Source organism: Balaenoptera ricei, chromosome 3, assembly GCF_028023285.1.
Source record: "Balaenoptera ricei isolate mBalRic1 chromosome 3, mBalRic1.hap2, whole genome shotgun sequence".
In the NCBI taxonomy this organism is placed as follows: Eukaryota; Metazoa; Chordata; class Mammalia; order Artiodactyla; family Balaenopteridae; genus Balaenoptera; species Balaenoptera ricei.
Window position 1 is genome coordinate 77676240 of NC_082641.1, and position 21988 is coordinate 77698227.

General features: G+C 37.7%; 2 protein-coding genes across 9 annotated transcripts in view; one reads left to right on the plus strand and one right to left on the minus strand.

Annotated features, from left to right (window-relative positions):
* The first annotated feature begins 1976 nt into the window (after positions 1 to 1976).
* On the plus strand, positions 1977 to 11224 carry RFESD (Rieske Fe-S domain containing). Of its 2 annotated transcripts, XM_059916798.1 has the most exons (5): positions 1977 to 2087; positions 5361 to 5405; positions 7730 to 7905; positions 8017 to 8051; positions 10138 to 11224. In XM_059916798.1, exons 2-5 carry the CDS (start codon positions 5389 to 5391, stop codon positions 10399 to 10401), a joined length of 492 nt encoding a protein of 163 aa, XP_059772781.1. In that variant the 5' UTR covers positions 1977 to 2087; positions 5361 to 5388; the 3' UTR covers positions 10402 to 11224. The 2 variants fall into 2 exon arrangements, with proteins under 2 accessions (XP_059772781.1, XP_059772782.1); XM_059916799.1 differs by lacking the exon at positions 5361 to 5405.
* Positions 10482 to 21988, minus strand: part of SPATA9 (spermatogenesis associated 9) — an 81117-nt gene continuing 69610 nt past the window's right edge. For 5 of the 7 annotated variants that reach the window (XR_009502352.1, XR_009502355.1, XR_009502351.1 and 2 more), the window contains 2 exons: positions 18037 to 18132; positions 12892 to 12971 (listed from right to left, as the gene is read on the minus strand). Coding sequence is in view for 1 of the 7 variants with exons in the window: in XM_059916800.1 (XP_059772783.1) it covers positions 12679 to 12971; positions 18033 to 18132 (393 nt within the window). In the remaining 6 variants the exon portion in view is untranslated. Of the gene's footprint in view, positions 12972 to 18032; positions 18133 to 21988 lie in introns of all 7 variants that reach the window. The other 2 variants (XM_059916800.1, XR_009502354.1) reach the window with 2 other exon arrangements.

Genomic DNA, 21988 nt, shown 5'->3' on the forward strand with positions numbered 1-21988 from the left:
ACTCCTGCCAGGGCTACCACTAGGTGTCACTAGTAGGAAAGGGAAGCTTCAAAGAACTAATGGAAGGAACTGACACAAAAATTGGTTCCAAGGAGAGAAGTAGAAACTGCCCCCAAATGTCCTCAGGTAGAACTTTGTGGAAGTGTTGCTCACACTGGCTGGAACTGTTCTACTGCCAAGAAAAGAAAGAAGGGGGTGGGGGGGAGGGAAGGGGAGAGGGAGGGAGAGAGGGAGAAAGGAAGGAAGGAAGGAAAGGAGGGAGGGAGGAAAGGAAAGAAAAGGAAAATGACAGTAGGAATCATGAATTTTATTCTGAACTGTAATGACTTTCAAATGGACTTCATGGGTTCCCGCTGTTAACTCACATGCCTGTGCCAGCTAGGCTAGGCACATACCTTTGTGTATGTGAGTCTCAGAAGTGGAGAGAGATAAGTTTATTCTGCCTCCCACTACAGCTTTCTAAGCATTTCATATTTTCATGTGGCCAACCACATTAATACTTTAGGTAGAGATAAAAGAAAGTTTTGCATTTCTCTCTCATTCTTCTTGTGTACCTAAGAGTGCTTATCTACTGAGGTCTCCAACTGATTCAAAATCATATTTAAAGGTCAGTGGATCTAAGATGTGTCTTATTTTAATGCCCAAATTATGCCAAAGAAAAAAAGAGTACTTTTCATTAAAAATGGCAAACTTATTTAGTCCTTCAACGACACAAGCCGAGGATTGCTAACACGTTCCATGTGCCAATAAAATAATTTGGGACAGCTAACAGATACTGTAAATTATAATAAATCCAAACATATTTTATTATCACTTTGGTAAAGTGATTCAACAAAACTAGATGGTTAATTTGTACTTGGCTCATTGAAACAAATGGTCAAAAAAGGAAATTATCCCATAAAATATTACTGTCACCCTGAAACTATACTGAAAGGAAGAGAAATAGCACTGGAGACAAATCCATTATTCTGAGCTTCTCAATCTTTTACATGTTTTGGCTCATAGAAAAAAATGGCATTTATATGGCATACTGGGGTAAATGAATAAGGCTCTGGGGCTTCAGCTGCCCCTGGCCCGTTGGGCCTCTCAAGGACCTGAGATCAGTATGTCAGCATATTAAATATAGATTGTGGGTTCCAACCTTAAGGTCACACTGGAATCACTTGGGAGGTTAGAAAAAATATGTCGATTCCCCCTCCTCCCATGACCCGTGGAGATTTATTTCATTGGTTTGGGCATCACGAGTCCCAGGTGACTAAAGTGTGACCAAAGTTAAAAACCACTGCATTAGGAGATAGCCAAGGAAACTTAAAAAACCTACGAGACTCATCTAGCTTCCAACTTTGAACACAAGTATGAGGTGTGTGGGTTTTGTTTTGTTTTGTTTTTGTTTTTTTCTCAGGGAAGTATAAACAGAAAAAAAGTTGCAAAGTTCAAAAAATGAACGTGAAACCCATCTCTCCCAAGTAACCACTCTTAATTTTTTTAAAAGCTTATGTATATATCTACATATTTGTACCTAGAGAAATAATTTTTATTTATACCAAAGAAAGCACATTCCAATGTGCTCTTGAGTATGTGGCTACAAAGTAATTCACATGTCTACACTGTATTTTATTTAACCACTTCCCTGTTGATGCCCATTTGAGCTACTGTCACTCTTTCCTTGCAATAAACATCTTTATACAGAGATTATATACATCGTGACGAACTTTGGTAAATATTTTTATAGAGCTAAATTCCTATAAGACCCCTGAGTGAGTTTAAAATCTGGATAAACGTGGTGAGCTCAACAAACATTTAAAAATAAACTGATGGCACCTACGTTTGTCAAACACGATTAAGACTGTCAGTTCGGAGGTCCCGGCGGACCGCGGGTGGTCGGCGGTCGCTGTCAGGTGGGGTCGTCAGCCAGCTGAGCCCGATGCCGTCCCGGGGGCGGGGTCAGGCGCACTCGGGTCACGTGGGCAGCTTCGCCCCGCCCCACGGAGCTCCACGCGGTGGCCGGAGCCCTGGCTGGCTCAGTAGCCTCACGCGGGGGCGCTGCAGCCGGGTCTCGCGGAGGTCGAGCAGAGGCCTTGAGGCAGGTAAATTCTGTTCTTGCCGCGGGGTTGGGCGGCCGGGCGCCGGGCGGGGCTCACGAGGCTCGCTGCTTCCGGCCGGACAGCGGGCCAGGGCTCGGGCTTCCGGCGGCGGCGGCGGCGAGTGGGAGCAGGCGAGGGCGGGTGTTGTGTGGCTTTTGCTCCCGGCCCTTCTGAGCACTGCAGCTCTGCCGGCCTCGATGCCGCGTTCCTTAACCGTTAACCCCCAGCGCAGGCTTCCTCCCGGTCACTGCAGGGTCACCGAGCTTGTTCACCGTCGAGTCTGGGCCGCACCCCGGACCTGCCGCCTCAGTAGGCGTTTTTCAACAAGCTTTCCTGGCATTTGTGCGCTCTCACGCCTAAAAACCGCTCCAGGGTTCCTGCAGCACCAGCCGTCCTAGTTATCCGTCTCCTGAGGTCTGCAGGCGGAACGATCAGCCACATCTGGACAGCCACGCTCGGGCTGTCTCTGCGGTTTTTGAGCGCCGGTCGGTCTGAAAACTGCAGGCCGTCTTTACTCAAACGTTAAACACAGCTTGAAGTCCTCGCTCATAAGCTGTCAGACAGGGCAGGCCTTAGAGATGGCCGCTACCGTGATCGCAGCGTTTCCCACGCTCCGGCCGTACTCTAGACACGACTGTGGAGAGGCATTTATCCCTCACCACCGCCCTATGTGCAGGGCTTTCGTACAGCCGCGCACCTGCAGCGCAGCGAAATTAGGCGACTTCTCCCAAGTCACGCAGAGCTGGGATTTAAACCCAGGTGAGCGCACCTGGTGCTCAAAGATCTCTAATATCACAGACGACGGTAGCTCCAGGGCGGCTGCTCAACTTGATTAAATTATTAGGGAAATATTCTGTTTTAAACATTTGTTGACATGACTCTTGCACATTGGCGATCCTAAATTTAAAAAAATTCAGGACCATCATCTTCGGATATATATATGGTGTATACACACACATATCTTTACTAAAAGGTTTTGTACCTTCAAGATAGTTTACCCGCAGGCCACCTATTTTTATAAATCTGTGGATGCTACTTAGATAAAATGTTAAGATTTATATATCAGTGTACACAGAGTTTAGACTCATAATATCTCGGTTTGAATCTTCACTGCTGTTTTGTGAGTTTGGGCAAGCTTTTGTTAAAGAAGGTCCTTTACCCTTAGTTTCCTCATCTGGAAGATAGGCATTTTTCTGAGAATTAATGAATTCGTATATGCAAAGAGTCCAAGCACTTGGCACTCACTGAAGGATAGCTAGTTTTATCTGTTATTATTCTGCCATCCAAAGCAATATAAAACTAAGGCATTTCTCTTCTCTGAACCTAAAAGCAAGGGTGTCACCCTGGAGCTATGCATTCTGATAACGTGTAGGCCAAGTCCCCAGCAGTAAAAGCAACTTTGTGCTTTTGTGCTCAAGAAGAATAACAAATTCCTTTAATTTCATGTTTCTTTTGACCCACTGCCTTCTAGAAACTTAAGTTATGCTTTTTAAAAATTCAACCTGAATAGATTCCCTATGCTGGAATGGTATCTAATAGAGACAGAGGATCCATTTAGCTAATTTGTAATTTTATGTGGTGTTAGCACCTTTAGAAACCTAATTTTAGGCACAGGCCAAAAAATATTTCTTGAAGAGAACTGTGGAATAAAATGGCTCAACATTTCAGAAGGCAATTTTCTTCATCTGGCTCCCATACTGGGTAAGCCGTTTAATTTTTCACTTTCTTTTTATTCTGTTAAGATTCTACTATCTTGGGGACTTCCCTGGTAGCACAGTGGTTAAGAATCCGCCTGCCAATGCAGGGGACACGGGTTGGAGCCCTGGTCCAGGAACATCCCACATGCCGTGGAGCAACTAAGCCCGTGTGCCACAACTACTGAGCCTGCGCTCTAGAGCCTGAGAGCTGCAACTACTGAGCCCGCGCACCACAGCTAGTGAAGCCCGCGCGCCTAGAGCCTGTGCTACACAAGAGAAGCCACCGCAATGAGAAGCCCGTGCACCACAACAAAGAGTAGCCCCCGCTCGCCGCAACTAGAGAATGCCTGTGCGCAGCAACAAAGACCCAACACAGCCATAAATAAATAAATAAATAAATAAATTTATAAAAAATAAAAATAAAAAAAAGATTCTACTATCTTAAAGTTGACTCAAAACAGAGGAAATGTGTGGGAGCATATGAATAGTGCATCAAACTAACAGTAATTAAGGTGAACACACTGACTTGTGTTGTTGTATGAATGGACAGTGATATTCACAATATTTAATTAAGAATAATATGGGTGTTAATTATAAATAGTCACCAGATATCATAAATAAATAGAACCACTTATGATGCTTAGAGGGAACAATTATTTGAAGGATGAGGTAATACTTTCCTAAGCAAAATGCAAATGCAAAACTAATCATATTTCTCTGAAATCTTTATCGTTTAGCCCCAGCTTTCTCTGCTCATTTCTTATCAGCCCCTGCAAAGTTGCCTACAGTTTTCCTCAGTTGCGGGAAAACCCTGCAAAGACTTTATGTTCTAAGAGACTTAAACGAGGAAGGATAATGTTTGGTTCTCATGTATTTGGGAGTTGGGTAGAACTTAATTAACTTCTGAGGCTACTCCACATCTCATGTGTTTTGTTGCTTGCTTGATACTAGTATTTCTTTTCTAGTTTTTGCCTGGAAAAAAAAAAGTAAGAGAACTATTCATTTATTTCCTCCTGTAGTGGCAAGTCTTGAAATAAGCTGTACAAAACTTTCAAATAGTCCATTCATGATCTATGTACAGGCACATTCTCTGAGGATAGAAAGTACCATTTTATCCCTTTTCTTGGATTTTGGACCATTTGCTACATAAATATAAAGTAGGATACAACTTAAATATTGAAAAAAAGTAATTTTAAATATAAGACTAAATGTAATATATTGACAGACATTTAAGAAAATTTGTGTTTATTATCCCCTTGCTTTTCTTTGTAAATTTTCCCTATATACATTTATCCATGAATAATATATTTAGTTTTGCCCCTTTTTCCGTTTGATAAAAATGGAAGCATACTCTGAATTCTTAAAATTTTTTTCATTTAAAGTTACATTTTTGAAATTAATCCAACTTAATGTAGCCATATATTTTTCACTGCTAAACAGCATTGCATTGAATGAGTATAAAAATTATCCATTCTACTGTTGATGGATTTTGAGTTGTTTCCTGTCTTTTGCTGTTATAACCATTCTTGTTCATGTCTCCTGGTGTACCTGTGCACACTTCTCTGGAATATACCTGAAGTGGGTCGTGAATATACTGGGTCGTGAATATGTTCAGCTTTACTAGGTAACGCCAGACTGTCTTAACTCTAATTTATGTCATCACTGTATCAGTTGCTCCATATCCTCACCAATACTTGTTATATTTTTTTGCCAGTCTGTTGGATAGAAAATAGTATCCAATTTTGACTTTGCTTTACATTTCTTTTGCATTTTCCTACAAATGAGGTTGAGCATCTTTACATGTGATTACTAGCCATTCAAATTTCCTCATCTGTGAAATATTTTTTCTTTTGCCTATTTTTGTAATGGCTATTTGTTATTTTCTTGTTTATAGGAGTTCTTCATATATTCTGAATCTTAGTCCTTTGTCAGTTATATGTGTTTCATATTCCATATTTTTCTTTTTCTTTAGCCAATTTCCCCCTCTCCTCTTTTCATCTGTCTGTTCCCATTTTTCTTATCATTGTTGCCCCTCTGTCTGTTCTGTCACAAAATGTGATAAAGGCTGCACATCCAACAGTGTGGAGTAAATGTTACCACCTGAGTAATTTGTGTACTTTGGGTACCTGCCAAACTCAAGTAAAACCAGGTAACCATTTAGAGATGTTGTAATACAGCCTCTGGTCAGCCATGGCTAACCCAGAAAATCGAAATGTTGGATGTACTTCAAGAATTGTATTAGATCTTATTCCCTATTGACACTCCCACTCCAAGTTATTCTGTTGAATTCTGTAATTTGAAAACTCCCAAATTTATATCTTTAGTGATTCTCAATGCTAGTCTCATATATCTGACTTTGGACTTGATACCTCCCTGGATGTCTTTTAAGTACCTCAAACTCACTATGTGCAGTATGTAACTAGTTCCTGATTTTTCCATTCCTGCAAAATATCATTCCTTTCTCAGTCTTCCCATTCACAGTCACAGACCATGTAGTTGCACAAACCTAAAACCTGGGAGCTACCCTTTATTTCTTTTCTGTTGCTCCTTCACTCTAGTTCATGAGCCCAGCCTCTTGTGCCTCACTCAGTTTTCTTACTGGGGCTTTGAATTCAATGTATAAAGGAAAGCATTACACAAATCAGGTTTAGGAAATAACAGAGATGTCAAATTTGTACACTGAAGTTTGCATTGTTAACCCTTGCTCCAGTTATTCGGAGATAAAGGAAAAAGCACAACCCTTTGAGTGGCCTCAATTTTTGTGATTTTTATTGCATTACATGCAAAGATTCAAAATATACTCTTGCCTAGGGGAGAAAGCTCTTTGTCAATCCTAAGATACGTGGTTCTTTACACTTTTTGAAAGTTATGGACCACTACAATCTCTCTCCTGAGATAGGGAGAAAAAGCAGGAATGTTTCCAGAAACTTTGGGATAGCAACCCTAATGAAAAGAGGATAGGAATAATACGCCAGATTTAGAATTAGAAGTGGAGAAAGAACAAATATAGAAATTCTTGGCAAAACATGATATATAGTTTTATTTAGAAACTATCATAGGAAAAAACCTTAAATACCCTCATACGGGAGGCCCTTGGGAAAATCCTCTACATGGGGCCTTAAATGCCTGACAATGATATATCTTGATGTTTCTTTCTTATGGAATTAACAGACTATGGCTGTGTTCTTAAAGTACACAGAAGTCTCTTTGAAGGGTTGCTTTCAAAGAAATAGGCTGAATATCTGTGCTAAGAAAAAAATATATTTAGAATACCTACAAATTCTCTAAAATTTATATACTTCTATAAATTAATTGAGGAGAAAGTCATATTTTTGAATGCCCAAAGAAGACAGAAGAAAGTAATGACATTTTCTGTGTGAGTTAAGAAAATGGAAGACATCCATTCACACTTATCCCCTTCCACTAGAATACAGTTATCTGGTTGATCTATAAGAGCTGGCTTGCCCACTCCAGGCAAAACCAAGTGAGCCACGTCAACCAAGGGGTCCAAGACTATTCAGACTATTGAAAAACCCTACCTTCAGCAGAAGCTGAAAACAACATGGATAATAGGCAGATGTTGTTTACCACTGAATTTGAGAGGGAATAAAAGGATAGTGATACTTTAGTGTCTGTATCTTAGGAGTTCTGAAATACCTGTCTAATGCAATGAAGTGAATCAAGTACTAGTCCAGCCTCAAAGTAGGCAGTCCTCCCTAATTTTGGCAAGTTTTAAGAGCTCTAGCTGACAATCATGACTAACTATTATCCAGTATTTTTTTTTTATTTTATATAGCTACAAAAAAAGTACCTCCATCAGTCTCAGAGAAATAAGTCTTCCCTTATGATATGATTATCTCTGTGAGTTAAGTGTAGTGGAACTAGTGAAGACCACCTGTCATTTTTTTTCTTTCTTTTTTTGTTTGTGGTTTGTTGTTGTTCAACTAGCATGGATCCTGACGGCTCTGAGCAAGATCCTGAAATGAAGAAATATTCTTCTGTCTGTGTTGGCAGAGAAGAAGATATTAAAAAATCTGAAAGAATGACAGCTGTTGTCCATGATAGAGAAGTGGTCATTTTCTACCACAGAGGAGAATATCATGCTATGGATATTCGCTGTTACCGTAAGATTTTATTTTTCATTTGTAAACCTTGTATTTGTTTACTATCCACGAAACTTCAAAATTTCATTTTTTTTTTTTAGTGACTAGATGTAATATTCAATTCCTTTGCAGACTCAGGAGGACCTTTACATTTAGGAGAAATAGAGGTATGTAAAATTAAATCTATTCTCAACAAACTCAAATGTTTCCCATTTATATTCTTACTATATTTACAGTCTCTATTCAAAAATAATTTATATTTGGGTTTGAACTATATTTTAATGCTTTGAGTACAATTACCAATATTCTAGGAATTCACAACACTACAATGTAAAGAAAACCATTTTACAGGTAAATATGAAAAATATGCCTGTCTTCTGACCTAGCAAATATACTCTAAGAGATCTACCCTGCATATTATCGCACAAATGTTTAATTATATATACACTTACCTATATATATACTAAAGTATATATATATATATACACTAAAGTATATATATATATACACACACACACACACATATATAGGAGAGGTTCAGTGTAGCGAAAAGTTGAAGGAAATCTAAATGTTTTAACAATAGGAAACAGTTTAAATTATGAATAGCCATGCTATGGAATAGTATACAACCATTAAATTAATGAGGCATGGATTGTCAACAATATATTTTTGAGTGAAAAAAGCAAGTCGTAGAATAATAGGTCTAATGAGATCCCATTTTTTTTTTTTTTTTTTTTTTTTTTTTTTTTTTTTAAATTCACGTTCTTTTATTTATTTATTTATGACTGTGTCGAGTCTTCGTTTCTGTGTGAGGGCTTTCTCTAGTTGCGGCAAGTGGGGACCACTCTTCATCGCGGTGCGCGGGCCTCTCACCATCGCGGCCTCTCTTGCTGTGGAGCACAGGCTCCAGACGCGCAGGCTCAGCAATTGTGGCTCACGGGCCCAGTTGCTCTGTGGCATGTGGGATCTTCCCAGACCAGGGCTCGAACCCGTGTCCCCTGCATTGGCAGGCAGATTCTCAACCACTGCGCCACCAGGGAAGCCCCGAGATCCCATTTTTTAAAAATAAAAAATAACATTCACTTTTTACTTTATACACTTCTACATAGTTTGAATTTTTCCAATGTGTATATATTACTTTTATAATTTAATAAAGATATAAAAATATATATTTTAAGAAAGAAGTAACACTGTGAAGGCTTAACTGAGGAAGGAATGGGGACATTGTCTTCACGTCCTTGCATTCTCAAACCAGCTGCCTAATTTCTTGTTTTCTACTTCATGAAACTTCTCTCTCTCCCCTTCTCCCTCTCCCCTCACTATCTCTATCTCTCTGACTGGTACAAAGTACATGCTTAAATTTAGTGTTCCACTCTCTCTACACTTCATATCTACCTAGTTCCACACCTGTCCTTATGTTAAAACATGTGTATTTAAATTATGAATGAATTTATGAATTATGAAACCGTTGTTTGCTGACGGTTCTGGCAGGGGAGGGTGGTACAAAACAGCATTTCTGCACTTCTGGTGTAGAGATAAAATGTAAGCATCTGGATGATAGTGTGGAAGAATTTCCCTCAGTTTCAGACCATAATGACAGCTGTAAGACCTTGCTACTCAAAGTGTGGTCCATAGACCAGCAACACTGGTGACACCTGGGAGTGTCTTAAAAATGCAGAATATTGTGCCCTGCTCTTGGACTACGGAACTTAAACAAGAGCTGCCTTTAAACAAGATCCAGGTGATTCCCATGCTTTTTAAAATTTTAGAAGCACTGCTTTAAGACAGTTAAAAGTTGGGAATTAACTACTTTGGGTCATAAATTGCTCTTCAGTTAACATATGCACTTATGCCTTTAGTAACCTCTCTTGAAATTATATCTGAAGCTTACCATTCTTCCACCAGCTAGTGAAAATTCATTTAGAAGCACTTGAAGCCCTTGCCCCATTTCTGTCAAGAAAGTGACATTAATATCCAACAGATAACAACACACTGCAGTCACATGGTGTAGTTGCCTGAGCTAGTTATCTTCTGATAGAGCTCTAAGAAACTGGGTTTCTTATCAACTGCAAAAGGAACTTGATGACTGCTAAGATTAGATTCTGCCTTATGCTGAATAATTTGTAAATGGCAGGAAAAAAGAGAAGCCTGTTTTTTAACCTGGTTCTTCTGCAATAGATTCTGTTCTGAGCCTGAGGTTTATTGTCAACATTGGAAATGTCATATTATAAAATCAATTATTTCTTTCCCCAGGAATTTGATGGACGACCATGTATAGTTTGCCCCTGGCATAAATACAAAATTACTTTGGCCACAGGAGAAGGACTGTATCAGTCTATAAACCCTAAAGATCCATCAGCAAAACCCAAGTGGTGCTCCAAAGGAATAAAGCAAAGGATTCACACAGTGACAGTGGACAATGGGAATATTTATGTGACTCTTTCTAATGAGCCTTTTAAGTGTGACTCTGATTTTTATGCCACTGGAGTCTTCAAAGTAATTCAGAGTTCTTTCTGATAAAATTTTATGGCAATGAAAAATGTTGTGTATGTTTTGAAAGTATTTTTAGAATAACCTTGCTTCAATACCAAAGATGATTAACTTTTTCCAAAAGAGGCACATTTATTATCTTTAACAATCATATAAATGAAAGGTTCAAAAGCACATGTACTTAGTGTGATGTCAGGATCATCATCAGGATCTACAGAATACACTTCAGCCAATCCTCTGGATTGATTGGAACCTGAAGGTTATAGGTTTAGAATATGCATTTTAAGAAGGATGAAAATAATTTAGAATAACCAAAGTGAAGAAAGGTTAAAAAAATTAGATCTACTAAGAAAAATTTAGGGGGAAAATCCCGACTTGATATAGCAGACTTTATCATGGAAAAATTTTAATGTATACAAAGTAAACAGAATAATAAACCTCCACCACCCACCTTCAACAATTACCAGCTTTCTTCCATTCTTGTTTCATTGATGCATGTATTCATCACCTCCCCTACTGATCGTTATAATTTTTTTTAGGTAAAATTTAAACACACTGAAATGCTTAAATCTTAACTGTTCAGTTTTTCCGAATATATAGCAGACCATTTATACTTAAAAAATACCTCCCAAAATGGGATCAGTTTACATGCTGAATTTAAAAACAAGAAACTTAATTTGCCTGACATCAAAACCAAGTAAACTCTGGCTCCGTTTCTCTCCAGTCAAGGCAGTTTCAAAGTAAGGAAGATACAGCTGCTCCCCAGCCATACGAGATGTGAAAGTTTCAGCGAGCCAAGGTACTTTGAATGCCTATATGAAATTTTCAAATAAAGTTTTTTTTAATTTTATTTTTATAGAATTGTGTGCATGTATGTACAACTAAGTGTTTCATGTAAATGTTATAGAGAGAAGAGATATAGGGTGTTGTTTCTCAGAGTCTTCTGAGTTTATAGGCAGGGTTGATACTAAGTTGGTTCACCCTGCTTTTTCTATGCCTGTTATTTATGGCCAACGCTGTTCTGGTTGCGTCGTGCCCACACTGTACTATAAAACCCTGGGTACTGATCATCTAAAACTCAGCATCACATAGTAGAATATAAGAGTAGGTGGGACCAGAAAGAACTAGGATGAACAGATTATTAATTCAGAGTGAGAAAAGCTGTTTGTCAAAATTGGAGCTTAGTTTCAAACCACAGTAATCTTCTTAGTGACACAGGACTGAATTAAGGCTTAATATTCTAAGGGGCCCACCTGGATCCTTTCCTTTGGTTATTGTTAAAATAAGTGAATAAAGTATGTATCATTAAGGCTGTGCTTACAGAGCCCTTTGCTACATATTATTACATTTTTTTTCTGATGTATTGCTACATGCTACCCATATTCCAACACTTGCTATTCATTAGACTACTAATGAGCCAGGGCTGGGCTTTTTATAAATACTATTTTTGGCAGCAGCTACTCATCAGGTACAGGAAATGTACCATCTCTGGGATGGGTACATCCCAGCCTATTATATCAGGTGCTAATCCTCCAGTGACTTAACATGTGTCCAGAATTTAAAATGCATGGAGGAAACCAAAGTACCTCCTGCAGGCAAATCCATGACCCTGGTTTGCAGGACCAATCACAGAAGCATTTTTTCTCAGGATCCAGTGGCAACAATAGTAATATGGCCTTGGCTTCTGGTTCTTAATTTGTTCCTCTAGCTGTGGAAATTAAAAATGTCATGTCATGTCTTGCTCTCATATACAGACCTCATCAGATTTGTAAACAATATTTTGTTTTATAAATTTACATCTATGAATTACAAGTTCTTCATAACTTTACAGATGAGTTTTAAAATAACTGATAATAGGCAGACTGCAACTATACAGCCTGTAGATAGAAAATATATATATCCTTTTATTATCTCTGAAAAAGATATGTAACATTTTAACAGGGAGGGTTTTTTCCCCTCCCAGATAAGTAATTGGAGAGATACTCTAAATGAGTCTTTAATAAAAACATAAATGTATTATAAACGTGCCCATATTATAAACCATAGCATAGAGTCTAACACACCAAATGGTACATTTTCTGGTTCATCAAAAAATATCCATAGTCATATATACTACATCGATTCATTTTATTTTCTCTACCACATAAATACTTGAGAATGACGTTTTAGCAGTAGTCCCCTGACTGTTTTTTTTTTTCAAAGCAGAGCAGTCAGAATATGAAAACTAGTTTCCTAATTTTGTCAGATGAAATGTCATTAGATAACTCTTAAGCTCTGTTCAGTGATATTTAAGTTCAGATTTGCTCATTCATTCATTTCAGTTGACTGGTCAAACACAGAATGTAAAACCTGGATCTTATTACTCAACTTATTAGCAGGAAGTTTGGGGCGATCTGAAATATTCTCCAGCTTCTCCTGTAATGACCTGTAAGGTTTTGCTTTGACGTCACCTTCAGGAAACAGAGGCTCAGAAAGCACAGGCTCAGAAAAGGCTTTTAAGGCTTTTCTAAGATTTTCACTCTCCTCTCTGTTTTGCCTTATGGATTCTTCTTCTTGGAAAATTTTCATTACCTTCTCCAGCACAGCATTAACACAGACTGTATAATAATAAAAAAAATGTTAAGTAAGGTTTCTTTTTAAGCTACTAAACTTACAGATAAAAATCTAATAAAACATTTAACATAAAGTCATTAATCTGTATATTCTAAGGAAGAAGCACGTTTGGGACTTCCCTGGTGGTCCAGAGGTTAAGACTCTGTGCTCCCAATGCAGGGGGCCCAGGTTCCATTCCTAGTCAAGGAAGTAGATCCTGCATGCTGCAACTAAAGATCCCACATGCAACGAAGATCCAGAATGCTGCACCTAAAACCTGGCACACCCAAATAAATAAAAATTAAAAAAAAAAACTAAGCACTTTCTTCCAGGTACCACTGGCACATGATAAACATGAGGAGATTGATTCCTTATTATAAATATACCATAATCTAGAAAGAAAATTAAAACATAGTATGCTTTAATAAAGACATGCTTTATATTTTCCCCAATTCATTAGATGTTTTACATCTTTATTCTCTGATTTAATTAAATGAAACATTTCTGAAACATTTTCTGAGAGATGGAATTTGTCCTCAAACATGTTAATATCTCAAAGTAGGTTTTTGTTTTTACTTTTTTTCCCCTAGACTTTGCTTATACCAATTGTGTGCAATTGGAAGGGCATAAACATTTTGGTAAGAATTTAGTGAGTTAATGGATCAGTGATTTATAAGCAAACTTGTGATCCACTTTCCCTCAAAAAATGCCATTCAGTACTTAGTGTGTCAAAACAAAGCACATAGAGAAAAATAACTTCAAAAATTGAGAGTCACTAAGAGCTGTCTGTTAAACCTATAAGTTTACTGATGAAGATGATGATGCCAAGTATTTAAGGCAAGCAACAAGAATAATAAAATCTATAAAATATGAAAACACCTAAACTAGCTTATTTTACCAAAGAGATGCCTCCCAGGTGACATAATAGGCTATAAATGCTTAGAAGGTTTTTCTGAAGAGGGTAACAGAGAAAGAATTCAGGGCCTTGGCTTGAACAGCCTCTTTTCTCCTGACCTCCTGCCTCCTCTTTTCTTGCCTGTCTCCCACTATAGAATGGGCAGACACCAGATGCTTTCCTTCACTTCCCTGTGTTACTGTATGGCAATATGACCCTGTTCTGGCCAACTAAAAAAAATGTCTGCTGTGGAGGAAGATAGGAAGGATTTTTGGAAGAGTTTTTCCTCCTTTCATGTAAAAAAGACTCTGTCTTTTGCCTCTACTATCTCCTCCCTCTTGCTTTGGACACTGATATGGATGTAAGGCCTGAGCATGAGGCAACAAACCTAAGGACCAAAAACAACAAACAGGAGAGCCAAAGAGAAAGATGGAAGGGCCCTGGGTTCATGATGACATTGTAGATCCACTGTACAAACCCGGGAACTGCCTAACTCCAGACTTCTAATTAAGAGAGAGATTTAAATGTCTGTCTTGATTAAGGTATTCTCAGGTATTTTTTGTTACTTGTATCTGAGTATACCCAAATCTAGAGCTATAAACCTTGAGGTCCATCACTTCCAGATGCAAACAGCTTTAGCCATTTATCACAAATATGATCATTTTCTATGTATGCCATGCTGTGAAAAAAGGTGGGGAAGCCCTATCCTATTTGATACATTTCTTCTTCCCTCACTTACAACATTTTATCTGTGCCCATTCTAACCAATTCTGTCCAAGTCTCAGAAAATGAAGGGTCTTGATCAAGGTCAGCATCTCTCTCTTTGCTTTTACCTATACTCTACCATTTTGTCTATCAATTATTCCCTGCTTCTTCAACCTCTCATTCTTGACTAGCTCCTCCCCTGCAACCTGTAACATGCTGAAATATCTTCTATCTTAAAATTTAAAAATTAAAAATCACTCTGGCTCTGTGTCCCTCTTGACTGCTACACACACTCTTTTCTTCATCAAACCGGGGCCTACATTCATGATTTCCATTTTATCATCTCCTCTTCACTCTTCCTGCTTATTTCTGTCTTCCTTATCCCATCACACCACTGAAATAGTTCTCAAGATGGTTAATTCCAACATCTTTACTACTAGATCTAATGGACACTTTTCAGATCTTCATTTTACTGACTTTTTCTGCTTGTACGTGACACTTAACCACTCACAACTTCCTGAGTCTCTATTTCCTTGCCAGTGTTTCTCCTGATTCACTTCCTACTTTTCTAATTATTGGTCCTTTGTCTCCATGGATTTCTTCTTAGCTCACCTTAAATGTAAGCTGTTCTTCACATTTCTGTCGACTTTCTACTCTTTTCACTTGGCATGGTTCCACTCACGGGGCATTAACTTCCAACATATATGTTTTTTGCCTTCAAAACCGTAATTCTAGCCCTGACCTTTCCTACGTCTTGGATGCATACACGACCAATTATCAGAGGTCACCAAAAAACGGTTTCTATTACCTACTTAGAAAGTTTATAGCATGACAAATCATGTAGGATGATCTCAAAAGCCTTTGAAAAATTAGAGAAATTTTGGTTTTTAATCTAGTTTGTTTTAGTTTCACCATAGCTGTTTCATCCCACCCATTTTCTGCAGTGTATTTGCATCAATTCTGTATGAGATTCACATTTAAGATACTGAGCATTTCTCAAAAATTTAAAAGACTTGCAACATTTTTTATTTGATAAATTCAGAGTTTTTGAAACTGTAAATATGTTTAAAAAGTTCTTTTACTTCGTTTTTTTCAAGGATGTCTTGGCTATTCTTTACCATTTGCATTTCCCTATAAATTTTAGAATAAACTAGTCAATGTACACATATACACCTGCTCAGATTTTAATTGGGACTGCACTGAATCTATGGATTATGGGGAAAATTTAACCTTTATTATTGTGTGTTTCAATATGATAAAAAATATTAACAAATATGTAAAAGACCTCTAACAAAAAAAGCCATAAAAATTATTAAGAGAAATTAAAGAAGATCTAAATAAACAGAGGAATATACCATGTTCATAGATTGGAAAGAGAAATTCTACCAGTTATCAAGACTTATTGTAAAGCTCCTGTAAATAATACAGTGTTGAATTGGTGCAAGAAGACAAACAGATCAGCTGACTAGAACAGAGAGAATATAAACAGACCTACATACCTAAGAACATTTGATTTATTAAAAAAGAGGTGTTCTGGGCAATAGGAAAAGGGTTTTTTCTTACCCAATAAATTGAGTTGGATCAACTGGATACCAATGGAGGAAAAATTTTACCCTTACCTCATACCAATTCCAGATGTAATCTAAAAGTGAAAGGCAAAATAACAAAGCTCCTAGGATATATCAGAGGGAGTAGTTTCAGGACCTAGGATGTACGTCAAGATTCCCTAATTAAGACATAAAAAGCACTTAATGTAAAGATTAATAAATTGGACTACATTAAAATTAAGAACTTCTGTTTTAAAAGACACTGCTGAAAGTGAAAGGCCTAGTCACAAAATAAAAGAAATCTGCCCATATTCAACCAAAAAAGGGCTTGTTCTAGTAATATAGTTGAAAGTACAATTTGATAATAAAACGATGGACAACTCCAAGTAGGAAAATGAGAAGAGACTAACAGAAATTAACAAAAGAGGATATCCAAATGTCCAATTAATGTATAAAAGTATTCAATCTCATTAATCAAGAAAATGCAAATTAAAACCACAAGGTGATAGTACTACATACCTGCAAGTACAGCTATACTGGAAAAGATTGACAATACCAAGTGTCAGTGATGATACAGAGCAACTAGGATTAATAATCTGCCAGGATGAATTGTTAAAACCATTTTGGAAAACTTTGGCAATATCTACTAGAGATGAACATATGCAAATTCTACAATCCAGCAATTTCACCAAAACACATGTACAAGAATATTCATAGCAACCTTATTCACAATAGCCAAAGTTGTAAATAACCTAAATATTCAAAAATAGAATGGATAAATAGCTATATATTCAATCAATGGAATACTACACAGCAATGACAACAAACTACTGTTATAGGCAACAAATCTCACAATGATAATGTTAAGCAAAACAAGACAAATACAAAAGAACATATAGTATACGATTTCATTTATATACAACGCAAACAAAACTGACTATGGTATTAGAAGTCAAAATAATGATTGCCTTTACAGAAGAGGTTAGTGGGACTTCCCTGGTGGTGCAGTGGTTGAAAATCCGCCTGCCAATGCAGGGGACATGGGTTTGAGCCCTGGTCCGGGAAGATCCCACATGCCATGGAGCAACTAAGCCCGTGCGCCACAACTACTGAGCCTGCACTCTAGAGCCCGTGAGCCACAACTACTGAGCCTGCGTGCTGCAACTACTGAAGCCTGCGTGCCTAGAGCCCGTGCTCCACAACAAGAGAAGCCACCACAATGAGAAGCCTGCACACCACAACGAAGAGTAGCCCCTGCTCACCGCAACTAGAGAAAGCCTGCACGCAGCAACAAAGACCCAACACAGCCAAAAATAAATAAATAAAATTAATTAATTAAAAAAAAAAAAGAGGTTAGTGATTGTGAGGGGCAAGAAAGAGTCTTCTAACATGATGGTATAATGTTGTGTTTCTTGACCTGTGTGATACATAGATTAATAAATTTTCTGATAATTCATCAAGGTGTGTACTTTTCTCTTTGTATGTTATACATTTTTTAAAAAATTAAAGATAAGTATAAATGGCAGTGGATTAAAAGAAAATAACCCTTATAATTTATAAAATTCTTTTTATCTTTGTCATGCTTTTTAATGAACACTTCTGGAATTCAAAAGACAGAATACTGAACTTTAACCAACCATGGCACAATGGCTGAAACAAAACAACTGTAGCTAAATGAAAGCAAAACCAAAATGTTTTGAGCAAATAGTAATAAGTTTTATAAAAATAAAATAATTTTAGTTATTTAAGCAACTTAGTTTTTGGTGGATTGACTTGGCTCCTTAGAAATGTAATTTTTTAATGTAAAATTATTCTGTGTAACAAGAGAATTTAAATACCTTGGTTTATGAATGGACTATACAGTACATCTTTACATAAAATAAGTATATTTATTTCTAGATTCTAATAATCTTTTTAACTTACCAAATAAATGAGTGCTGCATATGAAGCATACATTATGCTAGTTAAAGCAGTCTTTGCTGGGAAAGAAATGATTTCAAAGAAAGATCCCTTTCTGACCTGAAAAAACGAAAGAGTTTTCTTATTAAAACAAAAAATTTTCAATGTTACAATGTTAAATTTTACAATGTTATTGTAAAATGAGAATTCAAATATTTATAAAGTCATCTACTTTAGATCTGAGTTTTCTCACATCCTGAAAATATATTGTTTTTCTCCTTTACAAAAAGATACTTTCTTTTGCTAATTTAAATCTATGACAAATCTATAAAAATTCTTGCATTTCCAAAATCTGAATTACTTTAACTTTCTTACATTTACCAAGTGTGCTCACTAGGGGGTGCCGCTGTGCCTGTTAGAAAAGCAGTCTTTGTCCAAATTAATGTAGTCATCCTTTACTAAATTCTTCACCTCTTCAATTAAGCAAACAGCAATCAAAATACCAAGCATTTCCTGGAGATTAATGACCTGCTTGGAAATTTTAATCATGAGACTGCTGAAGGCCAGGCATTAACCTTAGATGATCATTAAGCTTCAGGAAATACTCTGTGCTCATATTCAGCATGCTTTTTGAAATGTAGATGTTTACACCAATAAAGAATTTGTCTCTCAGATGTTTCTACCTTCTAGAAGGTGTCCCTGCCTCAACATAACAGTATAATATATTCAGTTTAAGGGACCAGTATAATATATTCAGATTAAGGGACCCATACTCTCTTACAGGCTACCTCTGTTGCCTTGAGCTATAAGGATATGAAATGATGACATTAGGAAAAACATTCCCTTCCCATTCAGCAGTGAAGTGGCAGTTAGCCATGCTCCTCTGAAGTAAAAGCCAAGCCACTCAGAGGCTTCAGTAACTCCCAAAAGGTACAGGCTGTATCCTAAAATCATGTAAATGCACAGTAAAAATGCACACCAATTAGAAAGAAGAGTATGTATGTGTTCATTAAAAAGTTATTTATAACATTGAAAAACTGAAATAATGATAGCAGAATGGCTCAGTAAATTATGCTATATCCACCCAACGGTATATTGCAGGCTTTTAAAAGGTGCTTCTGAAGAACGTGTGATAATATTTTATTGAACAGACATTTACATGGCACTGTGTACCAGGTCCTGTTCTAAGTGCTTGTTGTTGTACTATACTCAGTTTTTGCTTACTGCTGCCACTACTGATGAACAACAAAACTGCCCATCACAATTTCCCTTCTTCTCTCAAGTGATTTATGGAATGCTGAAGCCAAGAATACTATCTAGTCTAGTAGCTAAGAGATGGTGGGGTAAGGAGGGAGGGGGAAGGGGAGTTTCCCCTTTTATTCTCTACCTTTCAGGCCATACCAACTCCTACACATAGGCATAGGTGGGGGCAGTTTTAGCCCACTCTCTCCATAAGTCAGTCTGGAAAATTTCCCAGAGTTCCTGGCTTCTGGAAAGAGTTTCCATGAAATGAAGCAGCTGCTGCTCTTTCCCTCTTGCTGAAAGAATCAAAATGATAGCATGACACTGAATCCCACTATTGGGCTATAAGGAGACAAACATATAAGTAGGAAGCAGAGGTTAGGAAGGAAATCAGATATACTCCAACAGAATGCCTCCTAGTAGAGTAAAAGGTTCATGAGTTTGTGAATATATGAATGTTTAAGTGGAAGGTCCATAGTCAATAATTGGTAGGCCACATACAATAAAAATAAAAGTGGTGTCTGCATGCAGGGAAAATTACTCTCTGTTTCCGTTTCACTGCATCTTTCTTTTTCAGATTTTTGTCCTTCACCTAAAAGTAATTAAAATTGATTAGTTTCAAAATAAATATGTATTTTATATATGTTACGCTTCTCAACGATGAATCTGTATATTGCCTAAGGGTCACTTTTTCACCATTTTAATGCCTTTAATAAATACTTGCTATTCCTGTAATAAATCAGCCCTGTAGAAAATACATTTCCTCCAAAATTTATGTGGCTACTGGCTAAGTAGCCATTTTTCCATTTTATGACTCACTTGCAATACATGTTTTTCATATTATAAACCACACTGTTTCATTTTGGTTTGCTATGAGCAGGAATAGTGTATGGTAAAAACTGAGATAAACAGGAGAAATTTGGAAAATGGAAGGCTTCGTATAGATTGTCTTGGCCTATTTCAAAAATTTTTATCTTAACCTCATTGTTACATGAATTTTATTTGCATTTTAAGTTAGAAGTATCTTGATATCAATATTATACCCATAGGGCTTCCCTGGTGGCGCAGTGGTTGAGAATCTGCCTGCCAATGCAGGGACACGGGTTCGAGCCCTGGTCTGGGAAGATCCCACATGCCGCGGAGCAACTAGGCCCGTGAGCCACAATTACTGAGCCTGCGCGTCTGGAGCCTGTGCTCCGCAACAAGAGGCGCCACGATAATGAGAGGCCCGCGCACCGCGATGAAGAGTGGCCCCCACTTGCCACAACTAGAGAAAGCCCTTGCACAGAAACGAAGACCCAACACGGCCGTAAATAATAAATAAATAAATAAAATAAAATAAAAGACAAAACTGTAGTTCCCAGAAGCTCTCATTATAAAAAAAATATATATTATACCCATATATTTCTTTTTTGAATTTGTTAATATTAACATATAAGATACATGGATATTTCAATCTTTAACTAAATTTCTCCCACATTATTTCATGCTCCACTTCTCCCACATAATTCTGACTGCCTTGTCTCATAAAAGAAATATCTATATTCATCTTATTTTCACTAATAATGAGATAAATCACAAAAAAGCAAACTATAAGCTATTTAGAAAATAGAGACCCACTTACAGATAACCTGCAGGTTGGAGAATTACCAGGTCCAACTTAATTTATGTTGTCCAAAACCATCTTGATGAGAGATATCAAGGGAGTTATAGGGGAAAAAACTCTAACAGTGATTCACAAATAAGTGTTGGAAGAAGCACTGACTGGTTTTATAGGTTCAGAAAATAGTGTTTCCTATAGGTTTGGGAAAGCTACATGATCATGTCTTTGCTTAGCAACCCACAATACTTGTGAAGACAGGAAAGACTCCTAGCAGTCCACAGAAAAGAAAGCTATCTGACTTTATTTATCCCAGTATTAACATCCTGTGGAGCATTGTTCTTGAATGAGCTCTTAATCAGGTGGTCCTATAAAAGCTCAAATGTCCCAACCTCTTGGCCAACCTGCAAAAGTATGTCTTCAAGATTCCAAGACTTCTACTTTCTAGGAATTGTCTTTTTTTCCCAGGTCTTGAATTATACCACCCAAGATAGCCTCATGGCAAGCCCATCAAGGAGCTACAGAAGTTCCTGATATTTGTGAGGTTTACAGTTTAAACCCCAAACTGGAGTCTACCTTGGAGGGTGGGGGTGAGGAAGAAACTTTACTTAGATAAGCCTCTGACCTTCATCCTGAAGAAGGCAGCACAAGTTCACTGGGATCCACTTATGGCACACACACTTTTGAGGCTAAGAGTTTTCTTTACTTTGCCCATCTCTTGCCTATGCCACTCCACAGAGTCTGTACAAAGTAGAAATAGACATCTCTAATGCCACTATAAGGAAGATTCTATCACAGAAAGAGCTCCTGGTCCTGTGGCCCTGCGTTGGGCTGCCAAAGTCAACAACTATGTCTGGGAGCTGACGTGTCTTGGCTGAAGTCAGCATTCAAACCAATTATCTAGGTCACTGAAGCCTAAGCTGCAAGCTTCACTCAGCCAGGCAGCTTACAAGGCTAAGCAGATGCAGCATTCTGTAAGTACTGCTGCTGGGGATATTAAAAATCACCAGGAACTTCTCAGTTTTCCGTTTCTAAGGCCCCTTGTAGAAGGAGCAGGTATACCACTATAATCTCAGCCCTGCAGAATGGGGAAAGGTTTGAGGAGCAACCTGACTCAGCACCCATATAGCCAGG

What these genes read in the sequence shown, in the direction of transcription:
- RFESD (XM_059916798.1), top strand. An exon ending in TATGGATATTCGCTGTTACC is followed by an intron (nt 7,906 to 8,016) that starts GTAAGATTTTAT and finishes ATTCCTTTGCAG; the next exon opens with ACTCAGGAGGACCTTTACAT. An exon ending in TACATTTAGGAGAAATAGAG is followed by an intron (nt 8,052 to 10,137) that starts GTATGTAAAATT and finishes TTCTTTCCCCAG; the next exon opens with GAATTTGATGGACGACCATG.